The 26,773-nt window shown below is 42.0% G+C and overlaps 2 protein-coding genes and 1 long non-coding RNA gene across 5 annotated transcripts; 1 reads left to right on the forward strand and 2 right to left on the reverse strand.

The window, feature by feature from the left end:
* Window positions 1–223: 223 nt before the first annotated feature.
* On the reverse strand, window positions 224–14,077 carry LOC119162295 (uncharacterized). The gene is made up of 4 exons (XM_075876750.1): window positions 13,656–14,077; window positions 2,385–2,412; window positions 1,893–2,066; window positions 224–907 (listed from the first exon to the last, which is right to left on the reverse strand). Exons 1-4 carry the CDS (start codon window positions 14,006–14,008, stop codon window positions 659–661), a joined length of 804 nt encoding a protein of 267 aa, XP_075732865.1. The 5' UTR covers window positions 14,009–14,077; the 3' UTR covers window positions 224–658.
* Window positions 4,882–10,868, forward strand: LOC142776410 (uncharacterized). 2 transcript variants are annotated; one of them, XR_012887519.1, is made up of 3 exons: window positions 4,920–6,357; window positions 6,891–7,863; window positions 8,412–10,868. It is a non-coding gene; the product is annotated as an uncharacterized LOC142776410 (long non-coding RNA). The 2 variants fall into 2 exon arrangements; XR_012887518.1 differs by having other exon boundaries at window positions 4,882–6,357; window positions 6,891–10,868.
* A 9,335-nt stretch (window positions 14,078–23,412) lies between the features above and the next one.
* LOC142776411 (uncharacterized) lies at window positions 23,413–25,282 on the reverse strand. 2 transcript variants are annotated; one of them, XM_075880031.1, is made up of 3 exons: window positions 25,054–25,282; window positions 24,338–24,382; window positions 23,413–23,785 (listed from the first exon to the last, which is right to left on the reverse strand). In XM_075880031.1, exons 1-3 carry the CDS (start codon window positions 25,190–25,192, stop codon window positions 23,619–23,621), a joined length of 351 nt encoding a protein of 116 aa, XP_075736146.1. In that variant the 5' UTR covers window positions 25,193–25,282; the 3' UTR covers window positions 23,413–23,618. The 2 variants fall into 2 exon arrangements, with proteins under 2 accessions (XP_075736146.1, XP_075736145.1); XM_075880030.1 differs by having other exon boundaries at window positions 24,338–24,460.
* Between the last annotated feature and the right edge of the window lie 1,491 nt (window positions 25,283–26,773).

A 26,773-nucleotide genomic window follows, 5' to 3' on the forward strand; every position in this document is an offset into this window, starting at 1 on the left:
GATTTGGCAGCCCCAAGAACAGGAACAGCTCAAAACAGTTACCCTGCAACTCAGTGGTGCAACTGAAGCCTCAAGGTACAGCATGGATAGACTTGTTACAGAAAACATTCACAACAAACATTTTACACTGCTTCAAAACTGCGCACTGATTGTAAGACAGAGAAATCACAACGGTTGGTTTAAACTTGCCAGCTAATGACATTCATGATCCACTACAACGTAATTGACACTTGCTTTCATTTATAATACTTACACGAGGTTGATGAACACACTTTCTCCGCCATTGTCTTTCTTACTTTCACTCCACTGTAAATTGAATGGTTGCCTACAATTGTATTATTCAGTACGTAGCATGTCTGTACAGACAAAACCTGTGTGACTAACACTACAATGAGTAACAGGAAAAGCAGCAGAATGCGACAGTCAAAGGTGACTTGCCGAACGTGGTTGCCTTCTTGAGTGCACAAGCTGTCGAGGTGCCTGGCCTGACCTTTAATGTCTTGACGCGTCATTGTTTTGTGCAATCACTACTTCTTGCTTGTTCTCATTGAGAGTTTTCTTTGAAGACCAGTACAGCAATTAGTGTCCTTGAAAAGAAGTTTCACAACATTAATTATGAATTGCATCCTCGTCCAGATAGCATATTCGTTATATAGGCTCACCGGGCTCTAATGCTTTCATACGTGAATGCATTAAATTTTGTAGCGAAATTTGTCAAGACACTATGAAAGGACTCCAGGCTGTGAGTTTGCACGGATGGTGACAGTTGACTGATGTCCTTCAAGAAGAACGGTGTGGTCACGATGTCCTTAATCTGTTTGTAGGGTTGAGAATCTGGAAAAAGGGTGTTATGTGCGCAGTAGCGCTCGATATGTGCAGCAGTTTCTCTGTGGCACTGTTTGGGTATTTGTGTTTACCAGCAGTGAGCCAATGCATGCGGCGAGATTGTCTATGAATGCAGGGGGGGGGGGTACAAATCTGCATGCCCTTCATGGATGTTCCTGACATGGTTTAGAAGGCTGCTCCATGCAGCAACAAGCAGGTCTCCATTGCCTCCACAAGCACACACACACACACACCAGTATAGATGGTTGACTATTGATTGCATTCGTTCTGTGATTACAGCACATCCGGCCCTTCGGAAAGCAGCTGCCAGCTTTTTCCTGATGCCAGTAATGATGCAGTGGCACAACACACTCATTACTGCTTAATCTCACAAGGATGTGCACAGGTGCAAATCATAATCTTTGCAGAAAGAAAAATAGCAGCGCTGATGGGAAGCGTGCAAACTGATCTTGCAGGCACTTAATGCTTGTATATGTCTGCACTCTGGTTTCCGCATTGATTTGTTATTGCTTTTGTGCAGCAAACTTAGCCAACAAGGAAGGTGTTGTGCAGCGTACATATTCAGGAAGCAGAGTAGTGAAAGGCCACGTATAGCATGAGAGCAGAACGACTTTATCGCACCTTTTCCAACATGGTACACATCATAGGAGGGACCAATTCCTGGGAACTGCGGCCGCGTGTATTTTTGTATGCCTGAGTGGCGGTCTAGCGTGAGTGACTTCACTGTCATTCCATGGTCCGAAAGAAATTTCAGACCTTTTCAAAGGCCTTCCTTCTCCATTGTGGCACTCGCCTTCACTTGTTCACTCTGCAAAAAGGAATGGATAGAGAGCACGTCTACTTTTGATATACAGCTCCGAAAAAACTATGGTAATTAACAGTTCAAGCATTGCGATAAAAGGTCGCATTAATACTTCGAATAGTCACAAAATTGCTCAGGGTGCAGGCCAACATTATACACACCATATATTTGTTGCCTGAGGTAGATTATGCTTTTATCATCAAGCGGCAGTTAATATACCTGAAATATTTCTTGCTTTACTTACCTCCTTCACTTGCATTTGCTCCGCGTGGATGATTTCTTTTTTAATCGGGCCAAGGAAGGAGTATGTCAGGTATTTGGTACTCTGACCCAAAGAATCTCTCCGTCCATCACCACAAAGCGGTAAGTTAGTCTCGCGCAGCTGTGTCAGAAGTTTCTCGTGGTGCTCCCCCCACACCTGTAAGAAGTTTACACTCATAATAAGTGTACTTCTCAACATGGTCAAAATTAATTTCGTGTGACAGCCCAGGAAAAGATAAACCAGGCGGGGCATATTTGCACAATTTCTTTACTGAAATGGAAAGCGTGTTCGCTATTCTTCTTCAATTATGTACAGCAAAGTGCTGATTACATAGCAAGATATCCCACGCTTCGTGCTCCTACAACTGCCATTGAAAGAAAAATTGTCAGATTTCAAAAGGGTAATCAGCGTTGTCCTGTGATAATTGTTTTAAAATGCAGAACATTGCAAAAGCCTCCAACGTGAATGAGATACCTTCACAAGCTGATTGTACGGATGGCACCTTGTATAGGAAGAAAAATCATGAAAAGGCAAACCAAATAGAAAGGAAACTTGCAAGGTGAACAATGTTATAGTACCTAACTACACGCATGATCAGTTATAACAACGTCTGTCTAATACATTAAAATATACATGTGTTCACTAGAAAACTAACAACTCCATAATAATATCAAGGTCACAAACAGGACTGTTATGTGAAATGGTGTTTCGACATAATAATGTAGACGCTAATATATTTCCAACTATTCTCCGTATTTATCTGATGACAATGCACATGATGAAGACAGGTTCAGAAAATTCAGATGAGAAAAAAAGCACTTAGGCCGGCATGTATTTTAGGCATAGGTCAGCAAAATATGTGGAGCACAATCGCACTCACTCAAGAAAATCAATTTGCCATTAGGGCTCACTCGGTCTCAGACTTGCCAAAGTTTTGCTCAACAGTACTGACTCGAATCGGACTTACTGGAACTCAAACTCGCCAGAATATTTAATCCGAGTCTGAATGAGTCCAAGTGAGTAGACTTATGAGTTAATTTGGCAATTTATGTTTGTAGCTGAATGCAAACCACTTTTTCGTTGGAATTCCATCTATGCTTCACTTCTTTATTATTAGTTTGTGCCTTGCCAGTGGCATGTTCATTTGGTTATCAATAAATGCGCTTAAATGAAAGCTAATGCCTGACTTTGTCTTTTCATCGATCATTGATGCATAACTTTACCGGGTCGATTCACGGTTCTGAATAACACAATAAAATTTTCCGTGTTTAAATGGCTTCCTCACTTTTGTGCTTTCACAGCACCCTGAAATTTATATCATGATAGCTTGCGTCTTCATTGCTGTATGTGAGAAAAAAACGCCAATGGAAAGGACAAGATATTAAGTGAATTTAACTTATAGGAGAGAGTCGCGAAGATTAGGACACTTTTTACGGTGATATTTTTAGTTTTGTAGAACTTCAACGTGGAACAGTGTTTGATTGATTATAATGCAAGACTAAACAAGCCGAAAACCCTCTGAGATGCAGCACTTCCTATGGCTCCTCGTTGAGCTGTAAAAAAATTGCTTGTAATGACTAAAGTTTGTACAGCTAAAACAATTGTGTGGTTGTAATCTGTGAGCATTACAATTGAGATAGCAGAAACTTTGAAATATAAAAAAAGCGCCTCCCAGTTACAAAAAAGCTTCATTCCCGTAAGACGTCTGCCATTGCATTATCGCGTTCGGTGTAGTAGCACCGTTTTGTGAGTCGTTGGCTAACACCTACGAAGTAACCAGAGGAGAGATTGATCACTGGGCCGTTCCTTCAGGATCTTTCCTATATAGCTTGTACAAAAGCAGCTCATTAATGTTCAGGGCCCGGATTCACCAAACTAACTTACGAAAACATTTTTGCGCAAGAGAAATTTTCTTGCGTAAGTCGATTCACGAAACGAAAAAACGTCGTAAGAGGCCATAGTTGTCACATCGGCCGCTGCAAATAAAGCGCGCTGTGACTGCCCGGGAACATGTCAGCGATGGTGATGCAGTTGCTATATTTGCTTACGTCACCGAAAAGTGCTCGTAAGTGGATTCACGAAGCGAAATTGTGCGTAAAAACAGCATGGCTGAGAGAAAATCCCAAGAGTGGTCCGGACCACTCTTAGGAACAATGTGGCTACTTAGAACCTGCTGCCGCAGCGGTATACTTTGGTGCCCTGGCTGGTTTTGAGTTAATTCACGCCCATCAAGGGCTGCCTGATGACTGCTGGTGCGTTTTTATTTCTTTCGGCGCTTTGAGCTTCGCGTGTTGTTTCCCTTGTACGCAGTGGATGGTGTTGACAACCACCATCGTCCAATAAGTTCGAAGTCGCAGTAATTGAAGAATTCTATTGGGCGTCAATGGCATAAAACTACGCATGTAAAGATTTGTGGTTGGATGAAAACCAATGTGATACGTGAATGGTCGGTGCATTCGAACGCGACATGGCATAGGATCAACCTTATTTGTTATGTTGTTGTGTTGCGCCCCATCTCATCCAATTAAAAGTGCGACTCGAGATCCTTGCCTCATTGGTGGAAATTACCACCAAAGAGGTTAATGGGAGCACACTCTTTGCACGCTATTGGAAATAAAAATGAGAGGAAGTTTTCAGTGAGTGGTTCCTAAAGTTTGTGCTCTAGTGTACTTTCATTGGCTCTAACAGTCCAATGGTTGCGATCTCTGAAATACAGCTGTTGATACACTTTGGGACGATCTGGAACAAAGCGTACTTTGTAAACCAAAGCGTATTAGGGGTGCGCATGATTACGCATGGAACTACAAACAAATCATGCATCTTCACCTTCACTGTTCAGACACCGATATGGACCGTGATACTATGGCAAGCAATCGAAATGAAATGACCCTAGTAACTTTGTATGACACCAAAAATATGCAAACCCTCACGATTCTAGAGCAAACCTTGGCTGAATTCATCCCTGCGTCAATTACCAGCCATTTAACTTGGCGCACGAACATCATTCAAAGGTAGAGCGAGCCACTGACAAGTATTTTGTGCGACGTAGCGACCACTTGAGCTGAGAATAATAGCGTTGCGAAGGCGAATCCCCTGTCGCATGCTCTGATCGAAGCAGACGACAAACGCGAGCAGACGACGGCTTGGCCGACAGGCACAGCTTGTGATTGGTTGTGAAGCAATACCCTCTACATCAGCTCACTCCGTGACGTTGCCAAAACACTTCTTTCATCTGGCACGCCTGTCCTGTTCGTCATATCACCCCCCTCGCACATAAGAGAAATTTTTTTCACGCCGTGAAAATAGTGCAAGTACTTTCTAAGAGCTCTCTTATCGTCTTATGTGCTGCGCAGTTGTCGAAAACGACATGGCGTCGTAAACAGCATATCGGTCGGTGCGACTTTCAGCAAACGCTTCTCGCACGAGTTACTTCAGCGTTTGACCGGATGTGTTGTGATTACAGCAGCTCTTTCGGTGCGTGTAAGCAGTGCGGAAAGCTGTGGCAGTGCAATGGTGTTCGGTGAAGCGCAGCGAAGCCTGTGCGTCGGTGTGGTTATCAAGCGGGGATCGGCGTCGATGTATCGACGACAACTGGCACCCGAGAAGCCTGCAATGTGTGTTTGTGTGCCGGTAACAGTTCGTTCGCTTGACTTTCCAGTCTCTCAGTTTGGTGCTGTGCGACATTTCGGATTGACAGCGTTTTGACACGTTACTTGAGTGACCCCAAGTACGTACGGAAACGTATGAACTACGCGCTCGGTTCTTGCTTCGCCACTAGTTAGCCCGCACGCTTCTATTTACTTGAGAGCAATGTACTGTTCGGGAGTGAAACGATGTTCGTTGTGAACAGTGGTGCTGTGTTGACGTTCCAAGACTTGTGAACAAGCTGTGCTCGTGTGACCGAAACTTGAAATACAGCGTTGATAACTGTTTTGCCCTGCGAAGTCGTGGTGGGCAGCTTGGCGCTTTTGTTTGTTAAGTCGTCACTTCTCCTTTTTGTGATAACCATAGTCCTAGCGCTGTGATGTGATCAACCAAAACTGCGAGACGCTACATTCTGTTGTGGATCGTGTTACTTTGGAAGCGCGCCTAGACTGTTCTTCGGTAAGAAATTGAGAGTTCTATGTGGCAGCGAGAGCCCGTGAACGTCAAGCTTCCCCCCAGCCCCCCAAAAAAGCAAAGATTTCACCGGTGCCTTGCTTTGGATGAAGTTATAGGCCAATGTCGCCTAACTACAGGTTTCCGAGTTCGTCTGGCCATCGTTTTGCACGGCACTAGAGCCTTGACAACAGCCGGTCATGGCCAGTTCTTACACTTTATCAATGGACGTGCACGCCTGGCCAGCCCTTCATTGCTGTCATTGGCAGCTTCCAGTCTGCAGATGCCCTTTGCCTGTTCGCCGTACTTGGTTCCTTATGACACCGACGGCCACTAAATGCTGCCATCGGTGAGTTCACCTTGCAGAACTAAATTTCACCGGTACTATAATTCACGCAGTTCTATAATGTGTGCAAGTTTTTAAGCCCATCAGATGTAATGTTTCTCTATGGTAAGTTGAAGCATGAAAAATTTACTACTACTGTTATATAAATACATATATTATGGAGCAAATACATAAAAAGTTTTTTGTGATTTGATACAAGTGAGCTCTTGTTTGATTATGAGGTTGGGCCTGTCGATTGACCACGTTTGATAGTTGGAAACTTAATGTGAATTTATTTTTCAGGAGCCAGGTTGCACTTAAAAATTTATGTTATTTTGGAAAATTAGTTCTATAGACGATTACCACTGCGGTAGTACTATACTTCAGTAGGACATATATATTGCGGTACGTAAATTTTACATGAGGCTTCAGTTTATTTCAAAGTGATTATAGCAGACTTTGGTCACTTTAACGAAGTGATAGCTTCCTCAAATAAGTATTAGAAGTGAGTGCTTTTAATGATTGTTTTTAAATATCTCGTTTTTGGCTCTTGACAGATCGCAGAGATTGGTTTGTTAAGGTCCTGTGATGCATCGGTTGCACATTCTGGCACATCAATCCTCATCATTACTTGGAGCACCTGTACAAAAATAGGAAGGACACGGTCTCCCTAACTGTGCAAGCCTATGTCACTGCTCGGACTGTTATCATTCAGCGGATGTGACGTGGAAGCATGCATGGCAGCCTCATCTTGAAGGACTGCAATCTGCTTGGGAGCTTCAAGGGCACAAAAGTGCCTACGGCTGGCTGCAAGGATAGTTTTTCTTTAATACAAACGATTACGTGAACACCACTTACTGTGCACAAATTGAAAACCCAAGCATGGTTGCTTTCAGTGGATACCTGTAATATTCTTACACATAATTCTTATTCAACATTTATAGAACTAAATTGCAAGATAATTGAGAATGTTGAAAGCTGAAAGCCTGCAGCTTATGAATGAAACTCCAATAATCTGAGACTCAAAAGCTTGTGCTTTGAAACGAGCACAAATACTTTGATTCCTTATTGAGCTCTTCAGCTTGTGACTCCCTCTGTGGATCAAGTGCTCTGGAAGGAAATAGCAAGTGGGTGAAAATTGCCTGGCTGTTCACAACTTGCAAGAAGAAAGACCTATTGAAGAAGCCTCAGATGACATAAGGCCAGTAACTGCATCTTTTACCTAATGTAGCTTTTTCTCTCTCAGTGCTGTTGCTTGTGTTTCAGCCGAACATGTTCACCACGATTGCATAGTGATATATATTTTTCTACAAATTGTACCTGACCTAAGTATGCATTGTTGATCTCTAAAGGTGACGTTCAGTGTGTTTCAAAGCCATGGCTTCTCATTTCTCTGACTGTGGCTAGCCTATTTCAGCAGCAGAGTGATGCAGCTAGCACACATGCAATCCAAGTCATGGAGCGCTCCTTTGGTGTTCTGTGCAGGACGCAGCATATCCATCCGGCAAGACACTGGTATCAACAATAATGGTGAGTGTTGGTGGCACCTGTAGGAGCCCGTTGTGTTTGTTGCGTATGAATATTTCCCCTGATGAAGTGCATTTTTGAAAGGTTTTCTTCATTTAGAATAATAGATGTCAGCAACAAGCACACTCATAATCCACAAGTTCTTTGTGTCTTCTAGACTGCCCATTTGCTCCTGTATGCGGTATGGTGAGCTGGCTATGTTAGATAGCCTTAAAGTTATCAACATTGGCTGTTGTGTTGTAATGCAGTCTAACTTGTGTTTCTTAGTGAGCCTATTTGTGGTCTACTTCTCGCACCTAGTGTAAAGTCGAAATAAAAGAAACTCTATTGGCTTTTTATGCCTGTCAGAAGTTTCATGCCTTCATCTATAACATTGTGGTTTTGCTCTTGTATCATCTTAAATATATTTTCAGCCTTCACTGTTTGTGTGTGTGTGTTGAGGCTTGTCATTGGCTTCTGAAAATACAATATCTGTAAATATGAGCACATAATTGACAACTATACACTCTTGCATGTAGCATGGTTGTAACAATGATCTGTATTTTTCTGAGTTCCAGCAGTAACAAGGGGTTCGGTGCTCCACGGTCATGTACAGTGTATCAAGAACAGAGCACAGAAGACCAACAAGTATAAAGGGACTGCCAGTGACTGTTCTCCTGCTCAAAGTTTACAACAGCAGAAAGAGCACATTGTGATGTCAGGAGCAGCTGCTGCTTAACTTCTTAGCAGTGCATTATTCAGCAGTTCCTTTGCTTGCATTCGAAAATTATTTAAATTTTGCATGGAAGATACCAAACTATGACACTAATTTAAAGGCTGCTGTAGTGTTAGTGGGCAAATGTTTTTGAGCTGAAGTTTTTAACAGGTGTGTTAAGTGCCTGCGTGCCTCTACATTTGCATGCCAGAAATCACAGCATCCATGGTCGCCAATGGTAACTGTGTTTGCATTCTTTGTAGTACAAGAAGTAAAGCCATGGATGCAGTAATCATGTACTTAGTCAATGTAATCTTTCAGTGTACACTCATTTGTATAGCACCAATGATGCCATGAGTGTATAAGCTCTGGGAAGTGAATCTATGTGGATTATTTTATTTGGAAGGAAGAGGATCATCACTACTCCTAGTATATCTTAACAGTATATTTTAGTGCTTGGGTATTATCCCACTGCCTGTCCGTCCTTCAACAGTCTACTTATCTACTGTGTAAGTGTAACTTTTTAAATGTATACTTTGCTCGGATAGGTTTGTTCATAATGTAATGCAAGTGACTTATCATCTATGCAGCTCTACTCAAACTAGAAATAAAAGTATTTATTTTTTTTATATGTAGCTATAGCATGCATTCACTTGTGTTTTTTTTTCTAGGTGCCTGTACAATTGTTTAGCCCTACTCGGTTGCTGACCCGCAGGTCGCGGGTTCAAATCCCGGCTGCGGCGGCTGCATTTCCGATGGAGGCGGAAATGTTGTAGGCCCGTGTACTCAGATTTGGGTGCACGTTAAAGAACCCCAGGTGGTCGAAATTTCCGGAGCCCTCCACTACGGCGTCTCTCATAATCATATGGTGGTTTTGGGACGTTAAAACCCCACATATCAATTGTTTAGCCCTACAAAAGTGCTGGTATACTCTAATATTGAATCTGGCATCTTAAAATAGTTTGTTAGTGGAAGTAAGAATGTGTTTACAACCAATATTACTATCCTCAGATGAACTGTGAAAACTCTGTGGAAGTTTATTTACAGTTTTTGAACGTTGTGAAGGAAAATGTTGTGTTCTTTTATTGTGGTCCCCTTTTCATGCAAATGACCCATAATTACTTGGTAGTGGCACAGTATTAGTTGTTATTTTACACATATGTACTGAGCAACATCGCAGTTGAGGCCAGCAGCAAGACATACATGCAGTGCACTGGAGCATCACCTCACATAGTGTACAGTCTTTGCCCACCAGTAAACTCAATATTTTTCAAGCAGACTAATAGACAGCTGTATGGGAACTGTGTTGGTGTGCAAACTTTGAAGTCTTCTTGGGGAGTGTTTTTCATCATTTTTGTCCAAGTGAAGTAGCTACCCAAGGCCACAACTGGTGGGAATGTGGTGTTTTCCTCTCTCCAAAAGCACTCCTACCAGCTGCCTCAATGTTAGCATGGGGTGAATTCACAAATTGGAAAAATAATTGGTCTTTGTTTTCTTGGCCGAAAGAGTCACTTCCACCGTTGAGCCACCACGACGCGCCAGAATAGAAACTTTTAGCTAAATAAAGTTGATTCTACTTTTGAGAAGTGTTTTGGGTAAACAAACTGGCACCTATAGCTGTCAATATAAACACTGTTTGCACCAAGGAGCTTAGTAGCTTATATTTGTATTATTCATGTATTGTCTAGAATTTACTCGCGCTGTGCCAACTTTCAGCCCAAGTGTCCTAACATGCTTTGTTAGTGGCTTGTGAATGAGCCAAGCTATGTAAATAGAGTGATATTGCAGACATGTACAAAATATTGATGCACAGCCCTTTTCTTTAGCATGACATTGTCAAGGGCTTTATTCTTGTGTTTTTTATAAAGAGTGCTTGTCACTGGGCATCAGCGGAAAACTATGCATCAAGCTTTTGCGAGATGGTTCGAGAAACACCGTGTTCAGACATAACAGTGCCGGTGGATTTCTCTCGTAAGTTACTTTCTGTAGTATATTCAAAATGAGTTTATTAGAATTGTTCTTTTATAGCCATTCATTTTAATATTTACACCTGAGTGTGTGTATGTATGTATGTATGGGTGTACATATGTATATGTGTGTGTGCGTATATGTATGTATGTATGTATGTATGTATGTATGTATGTATGTATGTATGTATGTATGTATGTATCTTTTAAATGAGAATCCGTTTATCATTGGTGAGTAAGTTTGGTAATGATATGGCTAAATTTGTTTCTAGTTATTTCTCTTTTGAGCCATTACATATTTCAATTTATTTTGTACTGCATAAAAATAAATGTAACCTTACACAGAATATGTGTGTTCGAAGAAGTTGTTTTATTTACCAACCTACAGTCATGGACAAGAAATTGGGTAAAATGGAACGGACCTGCGAAGATTAGTTTACAGCATAGCTACTCTACATGGCATATCTCGTACACATTGCGTTGGTTGAATATCTCGATTTCAACCTTTCGATTTTAATTAGAATAAGCAAGCTGTCACCCGTGGTTGTATATGTGTGTGATATTTATGCATACTGTGATACCGGTTCGCAATTACAATTAAGGTCACAAACCTAGTCAAGCTGAATACACGAATTTTGTCCATGCACCTTTCATCTGCACTGGAACTGTTGTTAATAAAAATAAACTTCAGTTTAGAAATTTATTCTAGTAACCAAAAGCAGGGTATCTTTTTATCACACAAATCAAATCGCTATTGTTCTGTTCCATTCTGGACAATGGGGGACCCTCTCAGCAGAACTCGATTAACTGCTATAGTTCATTTTAACCATTGACAGCGACATTACACTGAAGCGTGCAGCATGACAAATAGCGGGAGAGAAGACACAAACTAATCACTCTGTTCGCGTCAGCGCTAACTGTCCGTGCTCTTTGGTCTTGCTGCATGTGATGATGCCCACCAAATTAGCACGAAAGCGTGTCCCTACAAAGGCAGTCAACTTGGCTGCAAGCAGTTAGCTCACTGCATGTGTAGATTTTCTTCAAAACACCGTGAAGACTGATTGCTGGTCGAATATCCAAACACGTGAAAAGTAATATACCAGGTATAATTCGGTATTTCAGCACTGGACACTTTTGCGATAAGAGAGAATGGAGGAAAAAATTATGAACCCTGAATTGTTTAATTTTTGAAGGAGCATAATACAGCGCTTTTGGGTCAAAAGGGGAGTGAAAGAAGCAAGTGCGAAAGCCTACTTCTAAAAAAATTAGTACCCGCCACCACGCATAATGTCAGGCCGGGCAACCTCTTCAAAAAAAAAAGTTCTTAGTGATTCTGCGAATCGAACCAAGTACTCCTAGATTGTAGTTGAGCGCTGTAACCGCTCGTCCACTGCAGCAGTGCTTGCATTCGCCCTATTGCTGATATATCGTCATTCCTTCGAATGAAGCCAAATGCAAAAACGTCCGGTGAAACTTTGCCGAAAATATAAAAAATAGTTAGAATGCGTTTGCCCAAGGTTACTAGAAGATAGAAACCGCCACGTGTGATTGTATAACCGTGCGCTATTTATTCTTGTACATTACTGTCATGACGTTGGGATAGCCGGCTCTAACGTAGGCTACCTTCTCATAGTTTGCCAAATATAAATAAGAAAATAAAAATATATAACAGCCTGTGACAACGCTAATCAATTATTATGAGTTCACTGTCACTAGTGTCACTTTCACTAGATGAATGCTCAGTTTGCTTCCATTATCGTTATTTAGGAAAGTTTTGGCTCATTAACTCAACTCTCCTAATCAGTAATGATTCTCACATCTAAGGACAGTCACACTTCATCTCGCTTTCTGAGTGGCTGTCACTCCCATATAACGCGTACTCCTCTTTTTTATGCTCTCCGAGCATCTGACGCTGCTTTGCGGAGACTTTCCCTGACGTCTGATGGGCCAGAAAATTGTCTTTATTATCTATCAATTTCAAGCTTTCGCGAAGCCAAAACGAGTCTCTCTCTCTCTCTCTCTCTCTTCATCCTTTTCGCACGTGTGATAACGTCTCTCGACCTCAAGACTCGTATACACGTCCCTTGCTTTGTTTGCGCACTCAAACAACGCTGGACGAAATATTTGCACCGTGTTTTGTGAAAAGCATTAGCACTGAGACACCTCCCGACGAGTCTCCCTCATTTCACGTAGACATATACCTAAGCGTAAGCGTATGCACGTTCTCGCATGCCGGCTTTATGAAAATGCCGCGGTGCATGAAACCAGCGAAATTGCGCTCACAATTTCATTTGATTACTGCTGTTATCTATTTTAGCACAATTCGTCTGCAGGCACCAAAGTCGCTCATGTGTCTTGTAATAAGAATATTGTAACAAAGGCTACCTTTGGCTATAGGTACAAAACACCCTTACGTTCACCACTATACCGTGCTAGATTGCACGGAATTAGTTAAGTAGCAACGTAGCTTCAATGAAATGTAAGGTAAGTGGTCGCTTTAAATAAGGGAAGACATTCAAGGCACATTTTCAAACATTGCATGCATCGATTTATGTGTGGTTTCATTTATGTGGTGCACCTGGAGTGTTGTTTACTCGTACTAGGCGAGATAGTGCATGGATTGCTCGGTGGCTTAAGGCCATCAAGCAATTATTTTTTTTAGCTACAGTCATTGATTAAAGGCGAGTGCTTGGCTTTGCACCGCCCACCAAAACGTCTATTACAACGTACGCGGCATCCCGTAAGCGCTGTAGCAGACGCTCGCGGAACTGAAACTTAGATGCAGCAAATCATTGGCTATCATCGTATACTCTCGATGCTAGACGCTTTGCGTGCTACCTTGATATTATCGGCACACACTTCTTTCTTTCCTTGTCGTTTCATCGGCTATCGTCGGTCCTCCTTGCCCTCTTAAGTGCCGAATAAGTTAAATTCATACCCGCGCTATAGTAATCCCTCCAGATAAGAGAATTTTCGGCTAAGAAAATGCGTAGCCAAAGAGAAAGCTTTGTGAATTCGGGCCCAGATACTTGGAGCAACCGGTGTGTATTTATCATGGTGACAGCAGGGAGAAGATATGCTCTCTGGTATTGAAGAAAGCCTGGTCACTCATCACTTGCACGCCCATTTGTCACATCATGCTCAGTGCACTAGTCAGACTTGAGCCGGAATAAAGCAGCACCGTTGAAAGGTTAATGTTTCCTTTTGGCTTTCTTCCCACTAGTGGCTGGCTGGACCGCATGTGAAGATGTCCTTGGGGGCATTCTAATTTTGCTGTTAACTGAGGGCCCATGCAAGAGAGGCTCACAGTGACTGAATCTGACACACATGTGTGGTACTTGTTGAAAAGTGTCACCAGGTAAGACTGGTGCACCAAGAAGTACTCTTGATGGTTGCCTTGTGTGTGATCCTCTACACTTCTGGAAACGAAAGAAATACTCACTGCCAGGTCTGATATACACCGCTTAAAAGTAAACCACTCAAGCATTCCAATATTGGTTTCGCACTAATAACACAAAGTGCCACTAATAATTCTTTACTACCTGTATAGTGCGAATGCACCATCCTGACCAAGATTTTTGTTGATAAGTGCTACAGGCATCCTTCAAAACTCACTTCAATCAGTTCAAGTCATAAAAATTACTGCCCATGATCGAGCTGTTAAATTTATGGCATATGGGCTCTTTTTTCATGAGAAAGAATGGTAATAAAACAAAAGTAATGGTGGCAAGAGCTGTTGCATTTTTGATTGCAATTGTAGCCAACTGGTCTTCAGGATCTGGTTTCCGTGTTTTAAAATGGGAAATGTCTTACTCAGCAGAAATTATGTCATAAGAGATGCAGGTCAAGTTCTCTGGTTTGTACGTCACATCGTGCATGCCAGGCTTGCATTCCACTGGTGATGGGTCTGGTGGGACTAGTGGACTAGTGGTGGGATTAGTCAGGTGGACTAGAAAGGTGGGCTCATACATTGACGTCTCTCACTGCCGTTTTGCTCTTTGATCTCTTCGAGCATTGCAAGGCCCCTTCACTGGTGCTAATGTCATGGGGCTTTTCTTTTTACACATCTGTGTTCCCCTCCCCTTTGCTGGTGTTGATGTCGGGGCTTTTTTTTCTCTTACGCATCTGTGTATCCCGTCTCTTTTGAGTTCTTCACAGTTCAATTAACTTGGACACCTGCATTTAAAGTCACTTTGTAACACTGGTATCAACCAGTTATTTTTAAATTTACATTAGCTGTAATCAAAGTAAACCTGCCCTATAATTAAGTGTCTAGTGTTGGAATTAAAGCTGTGAGGTTGTTCTAACCAACTTTGTTTTTTTTCTTCTTTTGCTTTATGTCGACATATATTTAACACAGAAAGGATGAAACCGCATCTATTATCTTCCTATTACATATTTTAGCAACATGCTTGCTTGATTTCAAATATAACTAGACATCATTGCCTGCCTGAGCCACATTGCCTAGATTAATCAAAATGATAAAACTGTTTTACGATTCCTGTGATAGCTGGATTTTTTTTCACATTAAATGAAACAAGTTTGAATTCAGAAATTACGTATGAGCAAACAAAAAGAATTTAACGAGAATGTGAACTGCATATTTCAGCTTCAATCACGATGTACGGAAAGCGCAGACCAGGTTGCAGATGCACTCACAAATGCTCGTGCCATGCAGACTAACTTGCACCCTTTAGTCAGTGCCGGTCTTCGACGAACGATCAGTCTAAGTTTCTGCTTGAACAGCCACCTAGAAATAACGAAGAAATTGCGAAGCTTCCCATCACGTGCGCCCGAACTGTAAGGGGACTCTGTTACCACTGTTAGGCGCGACTACAATAAGCTGTTCATGTTTGTTGCGTTCGTGTTGCGTTCGTGTTGGTAAGCTGTTCGTGTTGGTATCGACTGCAAAATGTGTGGTTCTGGATTCCGTTCATTCAGTCTGAAAATAACAAAAATCCTCGTCATGTAGCCCTCATACATGGATGTCATATAAATGCGCACTCTCACAGCTTCCTTTCACAAGAGGAGCAAATGTCGAACTCACCACGTCGTCGTCCCACAGAAGTTGTTGCAAGTCGTCGGACACAGGAAACTCGGGCAGGGTGTCGAGCTGACTCTCGGACTTGGGAAATATTCATGCGACGGCACTAGGGCAAAGCTTTGGTCGGAGGGGCACGTTGCAAGCATCGGCCAAGTTGCGGTTGGTCTTGTAGTCCTCATCACAAAAATGCAGCAACCACACACACACAGTCTGACTGTTTAGCACTCTGGCGCAAAGGCGTGTCATTCAGCCACTTCGAGCGTATGGGTTCATTCTGTGGAATCCAGTGAAAAGACAGATTGGTTCCCCTGTTGCGGCATGCATCATTGGGGCATCCGGCAACATCACAAGTATGCGGCATTCTGTCGAACTTTTTGTCAGCGCTACTTTCACGAGCATGAAAACACACTGCAGTGCGCGATAACGAAACTACCACTGAGAAGCGAGCGCGTCATAGGTGTTATCTGACCGCGTGAGCAAGACGGGGCACCGCACGAAGCGCAGTTCGGCGAAAACGGAACTGTTGAACCCCACGCGGCGTTCCCCATGGCAACGCCAAAGAGGTTCTTTTTTCTATGAATCAAACAGAAATGAACAAACAAAGTTTTATTACGTCTCTTGATGCTCAGAAGGTTTTTTTAATGCATCTAGTTCGACTAATGGTGATTAATTGTAGGCGGTCCGTCTCACGTCGTCGGGATAGCGTTGAAAATTTCCGACCGTAGCGCTGTTGTTCACGTGCAGTTACCTTAATATCTCAGCAAGTAGGGCAATGCTGTTGATAATATTGTCGTTTTAGACGTTGTCATACATTGAGCTTCCACTCTGACAAATTGTTATTTTACTTTGGTGTCCCTTTAAAAACAACCATCGCCGGCGGTCGGGGCGGAAACTTCGCCGGCGGTCGGGGCGGAATCTTCGCCGGCGGCCGGGGCAAGCGCGTCACCGGCGCATCTCTCGCACTTGCCACCTGTTAGCTGCTTGGACTGGGGTCGGTGCTGCCAAGCGTTGAAAATGATACGATTGCTTCAGATGGAGCGCACAGTGCCAGTCTACCTGACCAGCGTGTTGAATGCACTCACTTGGCATCCCGTTTTCGCCAAGTTTCGCTCGTGGCTATACGTTATCGCGCGCGGTCATGGCATTCGTTGTCGTACACTTATCTCGGCAATGAACAATTACGTGCGGCAGCTAACGCACATTTTAAGTTTGAATTCGCAGCTGCTGCTCAGAAGAAATCACATGAATAAAAAGCATAGCAAACGCAAGTTCACGGCGTTTGTAAAAGTTTCACAGTAAATCAGTTTTAAATGTGGTGGCGTTTTTAATGTCCTAATTCACAGTTTTTCAGACAGCTTGAATTCTACTGTTTTCGAAACTTAGAGTGTGCCTTCATGCTCGGTTCAGGCTGCACGGAAGATGAATGTTTATTGCCAGCCAATTGCATCTGTATAAAGCATGCATAAACAAACTTTCTTCGTGTTATTGCTATAAAATACGTGTTAAAGTATAAAAAGTAGCTATCCTTGTTCAAGCTCATTGATCCGTCGCATCAGAAAGATGCGACGGAACGAGGAGTTATTGCATGTGCACATTCACACTGCTATTGTCTAGTATATTCCATTTATCATGAATATTTTTGTTTTCGCTTGAATAGACAGTATTCTAGTTTATAATATGGCAGTTTAAGCTTTTATATGCAATTACTAGGTGCAAATTGTTCTTTGTTTACATTCTGTCCTGGCCTCTTCCTTGCAAAGAACACGCACATACATTGCGCTCCAAGACCATGAACATCTTCTGTGCAGCGTTAACCGAGCAGAAAGGCACACTTAGAATAGCGAGAACAGCTCAATTCACACTGTCTGAAAATTAGAGAATAAAAACATGAACAACGCCACCGCTTTTCTTATTTATTCCTTGTGCGCCTTTTAGAAACGACATGAACGTGCGTTCGCTCGGCTTTTTTCATGGGTGATTCCACGTAAGATCGAACAGAGCATGGCTGGTAAACTTCTTAAATTTCATTAAAACTTTGGTATATTGTTTTTTGATATGTGTGAAGAAAAAATCCGCAATCGGTTTTGCTGTAAAAAAATTTAAAGCAGAGTAAATCAATAATGACGGAAAGCTGGAGTACCACGCTTACCTGCTCGGCTGCTTTTCTGGAATTTGGCGATGAATTACTACGAGCATCAAATTTCTTTGAATACATAAAGGCGTACTGTCGCATACGTTAAAGCGTAATTTGGTTGTCAGCGTAGGTAGATTTCTTTAAAACTTCTCAAATTTAACCTCCCCCCCCCCCCAAAAAAAAAAACGTTTTTCTACCTAGTTTGCAGGTCTTTATTTCCCAAAGAGCCCACGCAGGGAGGTGAAAATTTTTCACCATTTCTTTCAGTATGCTTAAATATAAAAGTGCGAACGCCTATATTAATATAACTTTTCAATAAAAAGATATATTCGCGCTAACTTCAAGAAAAGAGCAAGAAAGGAAAACTTCTGACTACAAATAAAAAAAGCATTTTTATATTTTCACACTTTCGCCACTTATTCTACTGTACATAACTTTCACAATAAATAAAAACATGTTGCATTATACAATTTCGCTTGCAGTTACGGCACGTCAAAAAATGCCCTTGCGCAATGTTATGACCGGGGGTTTACAGGCACCGGAGGTCCGGGATGAAGTTGTCGAGGCAGGAGGAAGAGAGACTTGAACAGGGTTTATTTACATTATATACAGGGTGAGCTCTCGTACATGACGAGCTCTTTCTTACATGGCGAGCTCTCGAATCTGACGTTCCTCTACATGGCGCTTCCTCGTCAGCTCGTGCGCCAGTCACAACAGCAAGGATGGGCAACGGTATATCGGGCTTCCTGCCCGCTAGGTTTGGAATGCAGGCGTCGTCAGACTGATGATGATGATGATGATGATGATGATGATGATGATGATGATGCTGATGACAACAGAGCTTGATGCCACAGTGCCTCAATGAACCCCACCGTACAACAATAATTTTTATTATTACTACCATGTTTATCACTTGTAATTTGCAGCGACGAGACATAATTACTTTTAGACAATGTCATGCCAAACTGGAAAGCTGTAGGTGATCACAAATTTCATACAATCTTCAAACCACGAATTGGGCTGAATCTTGCGCAAAGGCCTTATTTGACGGACCCTCTTCACACGGGAGCCGGGCCGAGCGCGCTTGCTTGCTCCGTAATCCCGCCATCAGGGCTGCTCCCGAGACCGAATCTTTTCAAAATTGGTGTCCTCAGTGCAGTTGACAGCTATTTGAGTGCTGCTCACCTTTTAAGAAATTGGGGCCGAATTCACAAAGCTTTCTCTTTGGCTACGCATTTTCTTAGCCAAAAGTTCTCTTATCTGGAGGGATTACTATAGCGCGGGTATGAATTTAACTTATTCGGCACTTAAGAGGGCAAGGAGGACACACGATAGCTGATGAAACGACAAGGAAAGAAAGAAGTGTGTGCCGATAATATCAAGGTAGCACGCAAAGCGTCTAGCATCGAGAGTATACGATGACAGCCAATGATTTGCTGCATCTAAGTTTCAGTTCCGCGAGCGTCTGCTACAGCGCTTACGGGATGCCGCGTACGTTGTAATAGGCGTTTTGGCGGGCTGTGCAAAGCCAAGCACTCGCCTTTCATCAACGACTGTAGCTAAAAACGAAATTGCTCGATGGCCTTAAGTCATCGAGCAATCCATGCACTATCTCGCCAAGTACAAGTAAACAACACTCCATGTGTACCACATAAATGAAACCACACATAAATCGATGCATGCAATGTTTGAAAATGTGCCTCGAATGTCTTCCCCTATTTAACGCGACCAGTTACCTTACATTTCATTGAAGCTGCGCTGCTACTTAACTAATTCGGTGCAATCTAGCACGGTATAGCGGTGAACGTAAGGGTGTTTTGTACCTATAGTCAAAGGTAGCCTTTGTTACAATATTCTTATTACAAGACACATGAGCGACTTTGGTGCCTGCAGACGAATTGTGCGGAAATAGATAACAGCAGTAATCAAATGAAATTGTGAGCGCAATTTCGCTGGTTCCATGCACCGTAGCATTTTTATAAAGCCGGAATGCGAGAACGTGCATACGCTTACGCTTAGGTATATGTCTACGTAAAATGAGGGAGACTCGTCGGGAGGTGTCTCAGTGCTAACGCTTTTCACAAAACACGGTGCAAATATTTCGCCCAGCGTTGTTTGAGTGCGCAAAGCAAGGGACGTGTATACGAGCTTTGAGGTCGAGAGACGTTATCACACGTGCGAAAAGGATGAAAAGAGAGAGAGACTCTCGTTTCGGCTTCGCGAAAGCTTGAAATTGATAGATAATAAAGACAATTTTCTGGCCCAGCAGACGTCAGGGAAAGTCTCCGCAAAACAGGGTCAGATGCTCGGAGAGCATAAAAAAGTGGAGTACGCGTTATATGAGAGTGACAGCCACTCAGAAAGCGAGATGAAGTGTGACTGTCCTTAGGTGTGAGAATCAATGCTAATTAAGAGAGTTGAGTTAATGAGCCAAAACTTTCCTAAATAACGATAATGAAAGCAAACTGAGCATTCATCTAGTGAAAGTGACACTAGTGACAGTGAACTCATAATAGTAGATTAGCGTTGTCACAGGCCGATATATATTTTTATTTTCTTATCTATATTTGGAAAACTATGAGAAGGTAGCGTACGTTAGAGCCGGCTATCCCAACGTCATGACAGTAATGTACAAGAATAAATAGCGCACGGTTATACAATCACACGTGGCGGTTTCTATCTTCTAGTAACCTTGGGCAAACGCACTCTAACTATTTTTTCTATTTTTGACAAAGTTTCACCGGACGTTTTTGCATTTGGCTGCATTCGAAGGAATGACGATATATCAGCAATAGGGCGAATGCAAGCACTGCTGCAGTGGACGAGTGGTTACAGCGCTCAACTACAATATAGGAGGTACTTAATTCGATTCGCAGAATCACTGAGCACTTTTTTTTTCAAGAGGTTGCCCGGCCTGACATTATGCGTGGTGGCGGGTACTAAGTTTTTGAGAAGTAGGCTTTCGCACTTGCTTCTTTCACTCCCCTTTTGACCCAAAAGCGCTGTACTGTGCTCCTTCAAAAATTAAACAATTCAGGGTTCATAATTTTCTCCTCCATCCTCTCTTATCGAAAAAGTGTCCAGTGCTGAAATACCAATATCATACCTGGTATATTACTTTTCACGTGTTTGGATATTCGACCAGCAATCAGTCGTCACGGTGTTTTGAAGAAAATCTACACATGCAGTGAGCTAACTGCTTGCAGCCAAGTTGACTGCCTTTGTAGGGACACGCTTTCGTGCTAATTTGGTGGGCATCATCACATGCAGCAAGACCAAAGAGCACGGACAGTTAGAGCTGATGCAAACAGAGTGATTAGTTTGTGTCTTCTCTCCCGCTATTTGTCATGCTGCATGCTTCAGTGTATTGTCGCTGTCAATGGTTTAAATGAACTATAGCAGTTAATCGAGTTCTGCTGAGAGGGTCCCGTATTGTCCAAAATGGAACAGAACAATGGCAATTTGATTTGTGTGATAAAGAGATACCGTGCTTTTGGCTACTAGAATAAATTTCTAAACTGAAGTTTATTTTTTATTAACAACAGTTCCAGTGCAGATGAAAGGTGCATGGGCAAAAATCGTGTATTCAGCTTGACTAGGTTTGTGACCTTAATTGTAATTGCGAACCGGTATCACAGTATGCATAAATATCACACACATATACAACCACGGGTGATAGCTTGCTTATTCTGATTAAAATTGAAAGGTTGAAATCGACATATTCAACCAACGCAATGTGTACGAGATATGCCATGTAGAGTAGCTATGCTCGAAACTAATCTTCGCAGGTTCGTTTCATTTTACCCAATTTCTTGCCCATGAGTAGGTTGATAAATGAAACTTCTTCGAACACACATATTCTGTGTAAGGTTACATTTATTTTCATGCAGTACAAAACAAATTGAAATGTATAATGGCTCAAAAAAGAAATAACTAGAAACAAATTCAGCCAAATCATTACCAAACTTACTCACCAATGATAAACGGATTCTCATTTAAAAGATACGTACATACATACATACATACATACATACATACATACATACATACATACATACATATATGCACACACACATATACATATGTACACCCATACATACATACATACATACACTCAGGTGTAAATATTAAAATGAATGGCTATAAAACAACAATTCTAATACACTCATTTTGAATATACTACAGAAAGTAACTTATGAGAGATATCCACCGGCACTGTTATGTCTGAACACGGTGTTTCTCGAATTATCTCGCAAAAGCTTGATGCATAGTTTTCTGCTGCTGCCCAGTGACAAGCAGTTTTTATAAAGAACACAAGAATAAAGCCCTTGACAATGTCATGCTAAAGAAAAGGGCTGTGCATCAATATTTTGTACATGTCTGCAATATCACTCTGTTTATTTACATAGCTTGGCTCATTGACAACCCACTAACAAAGCATGTTAGGACACTTGGGCTGAAAGTTGGCACTGCACGAGTAAATTCTAGACAAAACATGAATAATACAATTATAAGCTACTAAGCTCCTTGGTGCAAACAGTGTTTATATTGACAGATATAGGTGCCATTTCGTTTTCCCAAAACACTTCTCAAAAGTAGAATCAACTTTATTTAGCTAAAAGTTTCTATTCTGGCGCGTCGTGGTGGCTCAATGGTGGAAGCGACTCTTTCGGCCAAGAAAACAAAGACCAATTATTTTTCCAGTTCGTGAATTCACCCCATGCTAACATTGAGGCAGCTGGTAAGAGTGCTTTTGGAGAGAGGAAACCACCACATTCCCACCAGTTGTGGCCTTGGGTAGCTACTTCACTTGGACAAAAATGATGAAAAACACTCCTCAAGAAGACTTCAAAGTTTGCACACCAACACAGTTCCCATACAGCTGTCTATTAGTCTGCTTGAAAAATATTCAGTTTACTGGTGGGCAAAGACTGTACACTATGTGAGGTTATGCTCCAGTGCACTGCATGTATGTCTTGCTGCTGGCCTCAACTGCGATGTTGCTCAGCACATATGTGTAAAATAACAACTAATACTATGCCACTGCAAAGTAATTATGTGTCATTTGCATGAAACAGGGACCACAATCAAAGAACATAACAACATTTGCCTTCACAAAGTTCAAAAAATGTAAATAAATTTCCACAGAGTTTACACAGTTCATCTGAGGATAGCAATATTGATTGTAAACACATTCTTACTTCCACTAACAAACTATTTTAAGATGCCAGATTCAATATTAGAGTATACCAGCACTTTTGTAGGGCTAAACAATTGTACAGGCACCTAGAAAAACACAAGTGAATGCATGGTATAGCTACATATAAAAATAAGTACTTTTATTTCTAGTCTGAGTAGAGCTGCATAGATGATAAGTCACTTGCATTACATTATGAACAAACCTATCCGAGCAAAGTATACATTTAAAAAGTTACACAGTAGATAAGTAGACTGTTGAAGGACGGACAGGCAGTGGGATAATACCCAAGCACTTAAATCTTGTGTTAAGATATACTAGGAGTAGTGATGATCTACTTCCTTCCAAATAAAAGAATCCACATAGATTCACTTCCCAGAGCTTATACACTCATGGCATCATTGGTGCTATACAAATGAGTGTACACTGAAGGATTACATCGACTAAGTACATGAATACTGCATCCATTGCTTTACTTCTTGTACTACAAATAATGCAGACACAGTTACCATTGGCGACCATGGATGCTGTGATTTCTGGCATGTAAATGTAGAGGCACGCAGGCACTTGACACACATGTTAAAAACTTCAGCTCAAAAATATTTGCCCACTAACACTACAGCAGCCTTTAAATTTGTGTCATAGTTTGGTATCTTCCATGCAAAATTTAAATAATTTTGAATGCAAGCAAATGAACTGCTGAATAATGCACTGCTAAGAAGTTAAGCAGCAGCTGCTCCTGACATCACAATGTGCTCTTTCTGCTGTTGTAAACTTTGAGCAGGAGAACAGTCACTGGCAGTCCCTTTATACTTGTTGGTCTTCTGTGCTCTGTTCTTGATACACTGTACATGACCGTGGAGCACCAAACCCCTTGTTACTGCTGGAACTTAGAAAAATACAGATCATTGTTACAACCATGCTACATGCAAAAGTGTATAGTTGTCAATTATGTGCTCATATTTACAGATATTGTATTTTCAGAAGCCAATGACAAGCCTCAACACACACACACACACAAACAGTGAAGACTGAAAATATATTTAATATGATACAAGAGCAAAACTACAATGTTATAGATGAAGGCATGAAACTTTTGCCAGGCATAAAAAGCCAATAAAGTTTCTTCTATTTTGACTTTACACTAGGTGCGAGAAGCAGACCAGAAATAAGTTCACTAAGAAATACAAGTTAGACTGCATTACAACGCAACAGCCAATGTTCCTAACTTTAAGGCTGTCTAACATAGCCAGCTCACCGTACTGCGTATAGGAGCAAATGGGCAGTCTAGAAGACACAAAGAACTTGTGGATTATGAGTGTGCTTGTTGCTGACATCTATTATTCTAAATGAAGAAAACCTTTCAAAAATGCACTTCATCAGGGGAAATATTCATACGCAACAAACACAACGGGCTCCTACAGGTGCCACCAACACTCACCATTATTGTTGATACCAGTGTCTTGCCGGATGGATATGCTGCGTCCTGCACAGAACACCAAAGGAGCGCTCCATGACTTGGATTGCATGTGTGCTAGCTGCATCACTCTGCTGCTGAAATAGGCTAGCCACAGACAGAGAAATGAGAAGCCATGGCTTTGAAACACACTGAACGCCACCTTTAGAGATCAACAATGCATACTTAGGTCAGGTACAATTTGTAGAAAAATATATATCACTACGCAATCGTGGTGAACATGTTCGGCTGAAACATAAGCAACAGCACTGAGAGAGAAAAAGCTACATTAGGTAAAAGATACAGTTACTGGCCCTATGTCATCTGAAGCTTCTTCAATAGGTCTTTCTCCTTACAAGTTGTGAACCGCCAGGCAATTTTCACCCACTTGCTATTTCCTTCCAGAGCACTTGATCCACAGAGGCAGTCACAAGCTCGAGAGCTCAATAAGGAATCAAAGTATTTGTGCTCGTTTCAAAGCGCAAGCTTTTGAGCCTCAGATTATTGGAGTTTCATTCATAAGCTGCAGGCTTTCAGCTTTCAACATTCCCAATTATCTTGCAATTTAGTTCTATAAATGTTGAATAAGAATTATGTGTAAGAATATTACAGGTATCCACTGAAAGCAACCATGCTTGGGTTTTCAATTTGTGCACAGTAAGTGGTGTTCACGTAATCGTATGTATTAAAGAAAAACTAACCTTGCAGCCAGCCGTTAGGCAGTTTTGTGCGCTCGAAGCTCCCAAGCAGATCGCAGTCCTTCCAGATGAGGCTGCCATGCATGCTTTCACGCCCCATCCGCTGAATGATAACAGTCCCAGCAGTGACATAGGCTTGCATAGTTAGGGAGAACGCGTCCTTCCTATTTTTGTACAGGTGCTCCAAGTAATGATGAGGATTGATGTGCCAGAATGTTCAACCGATGAATCACAGGACTTAAACAAACCAATCTCTGCGATCTGTGAAGAGCCAAAAACGAGATATTTAAAAACAATCATTAAAGCACTCACTTCTAATACTTATTTGAGGAAGCTATCACTTCGTTAATGTGACCAAAATCTGCTATAATCATTTTGAAATAAACTGAAGCCTCATGTAAAATTTACGTACCGCAATATATTTGTCTTACTGAAGTATAGTACTAGCAGAGTGGTAATCGTCTATAGAACTAATTTTCCAAAATAACATAAATTTTTTAAGTGCAACCTGGCTTCTGAAAAATAAATTCACATTAACTTTCCAACTATCAAACGTGGTCAATCGACAGGCCCAACCTCATAATCAAACAAGAGCTCACTTGTATCAAATCACAAAATTTTTTTATGTATTTGCTCCATAATATATGTATGTATATAACAGTAGTAGTATATTTTTCATGCTTCAACTTTCCATAGAGAAACATTACATCTGATGGCCTTAAAAACTTGCACACGTTATAGAACTGCGTGAATTATAGTACTGGTGAAATTTAGTTCTGCAAGGTGAACTCACCGATGGCAGCATTTAGTAGCCGTTGGTGTCATGAGGAACCAAGTACGGCCAACAGGCAAAGGGCATCTGCAGACTGGAAGCTGTCAATGACAACAATGAAGGGCTGGCCAGGCGTGCATGTCCATTGATAAAGTGTAAGAACTGGCCATGACCGGCTGTTGTCAAGGCTCTAGTGCCGTGAAAAACGATGGCCAGACGAACTCGGAAACCTGTAGTTAGGCGATATTGGCCTACAACTTCATCCAAAGCAAGGCACCGGTGAAATCTTTGCTTTTTCTGGGGGCCGAAGGGAAGCTTGACGTTCACGGGCTCTCGCAGCCACATAGAACTCTCAAGTTGTTACCGAAGAACCGTCTAGGCGCGCTTCCAAAGTAACACGATCCACAAGAGAATGTAGCATCTCGCAGTTTTCGTTGATCACATCACAGCGCTAGGACTATGGTTATCACAAAAAGGAGAAGTGACGACTTAATAAACAAAAGCGCCAAGCTGCCCCACCAAAACTTCACCGGGCAAAACAGTTATCAACGCTGTCTTTCAATTTTCGGTCACACGAGCACAGCTTGTTCACAACTCTTGGAACGTCAACACAGCACCACTGTTCACAACGAACATCGTTTCACTGCTGAACAGTACATTGCTCTCAAGTAAATAGAAGCGTACGGGCTAACTAGGGGCGAAGCAAGAACCGAGCGCGTAGTTCATACGTTTCCGTACGCACTTGGGGTCACTCAAGTAACGCGTCAAAACGCTGTTAATCCGAAATGTCGCACGGCACCCAACTTAGAGACTGGAAAGTCAAGCGAGCGAACTGTTACCGGCACACAAACACACATTGCAGGCTTCTCGAGTGCTAGTTGCCGTCGATACATCGACGCCGATCCCCGCTTGATAACCACACTGACGCACAGGCTTCGCTGCGCTTCACCG

The sequence above is a fragment of the Rhipicephalus microplus genome, chromosome X (assembly GCF_043290135.1).
Source record: "Rhipicephalus microplus isolate Deutch F79 chromosome X, USDA_Rmic, whole genome shotgun sequence".
NCBI lineage: Eukaryota > Metazoa > Arthropoda > Arachnida > Ixodida > Ixodidae > Rhipicephalus > Rhipicephalus microplus.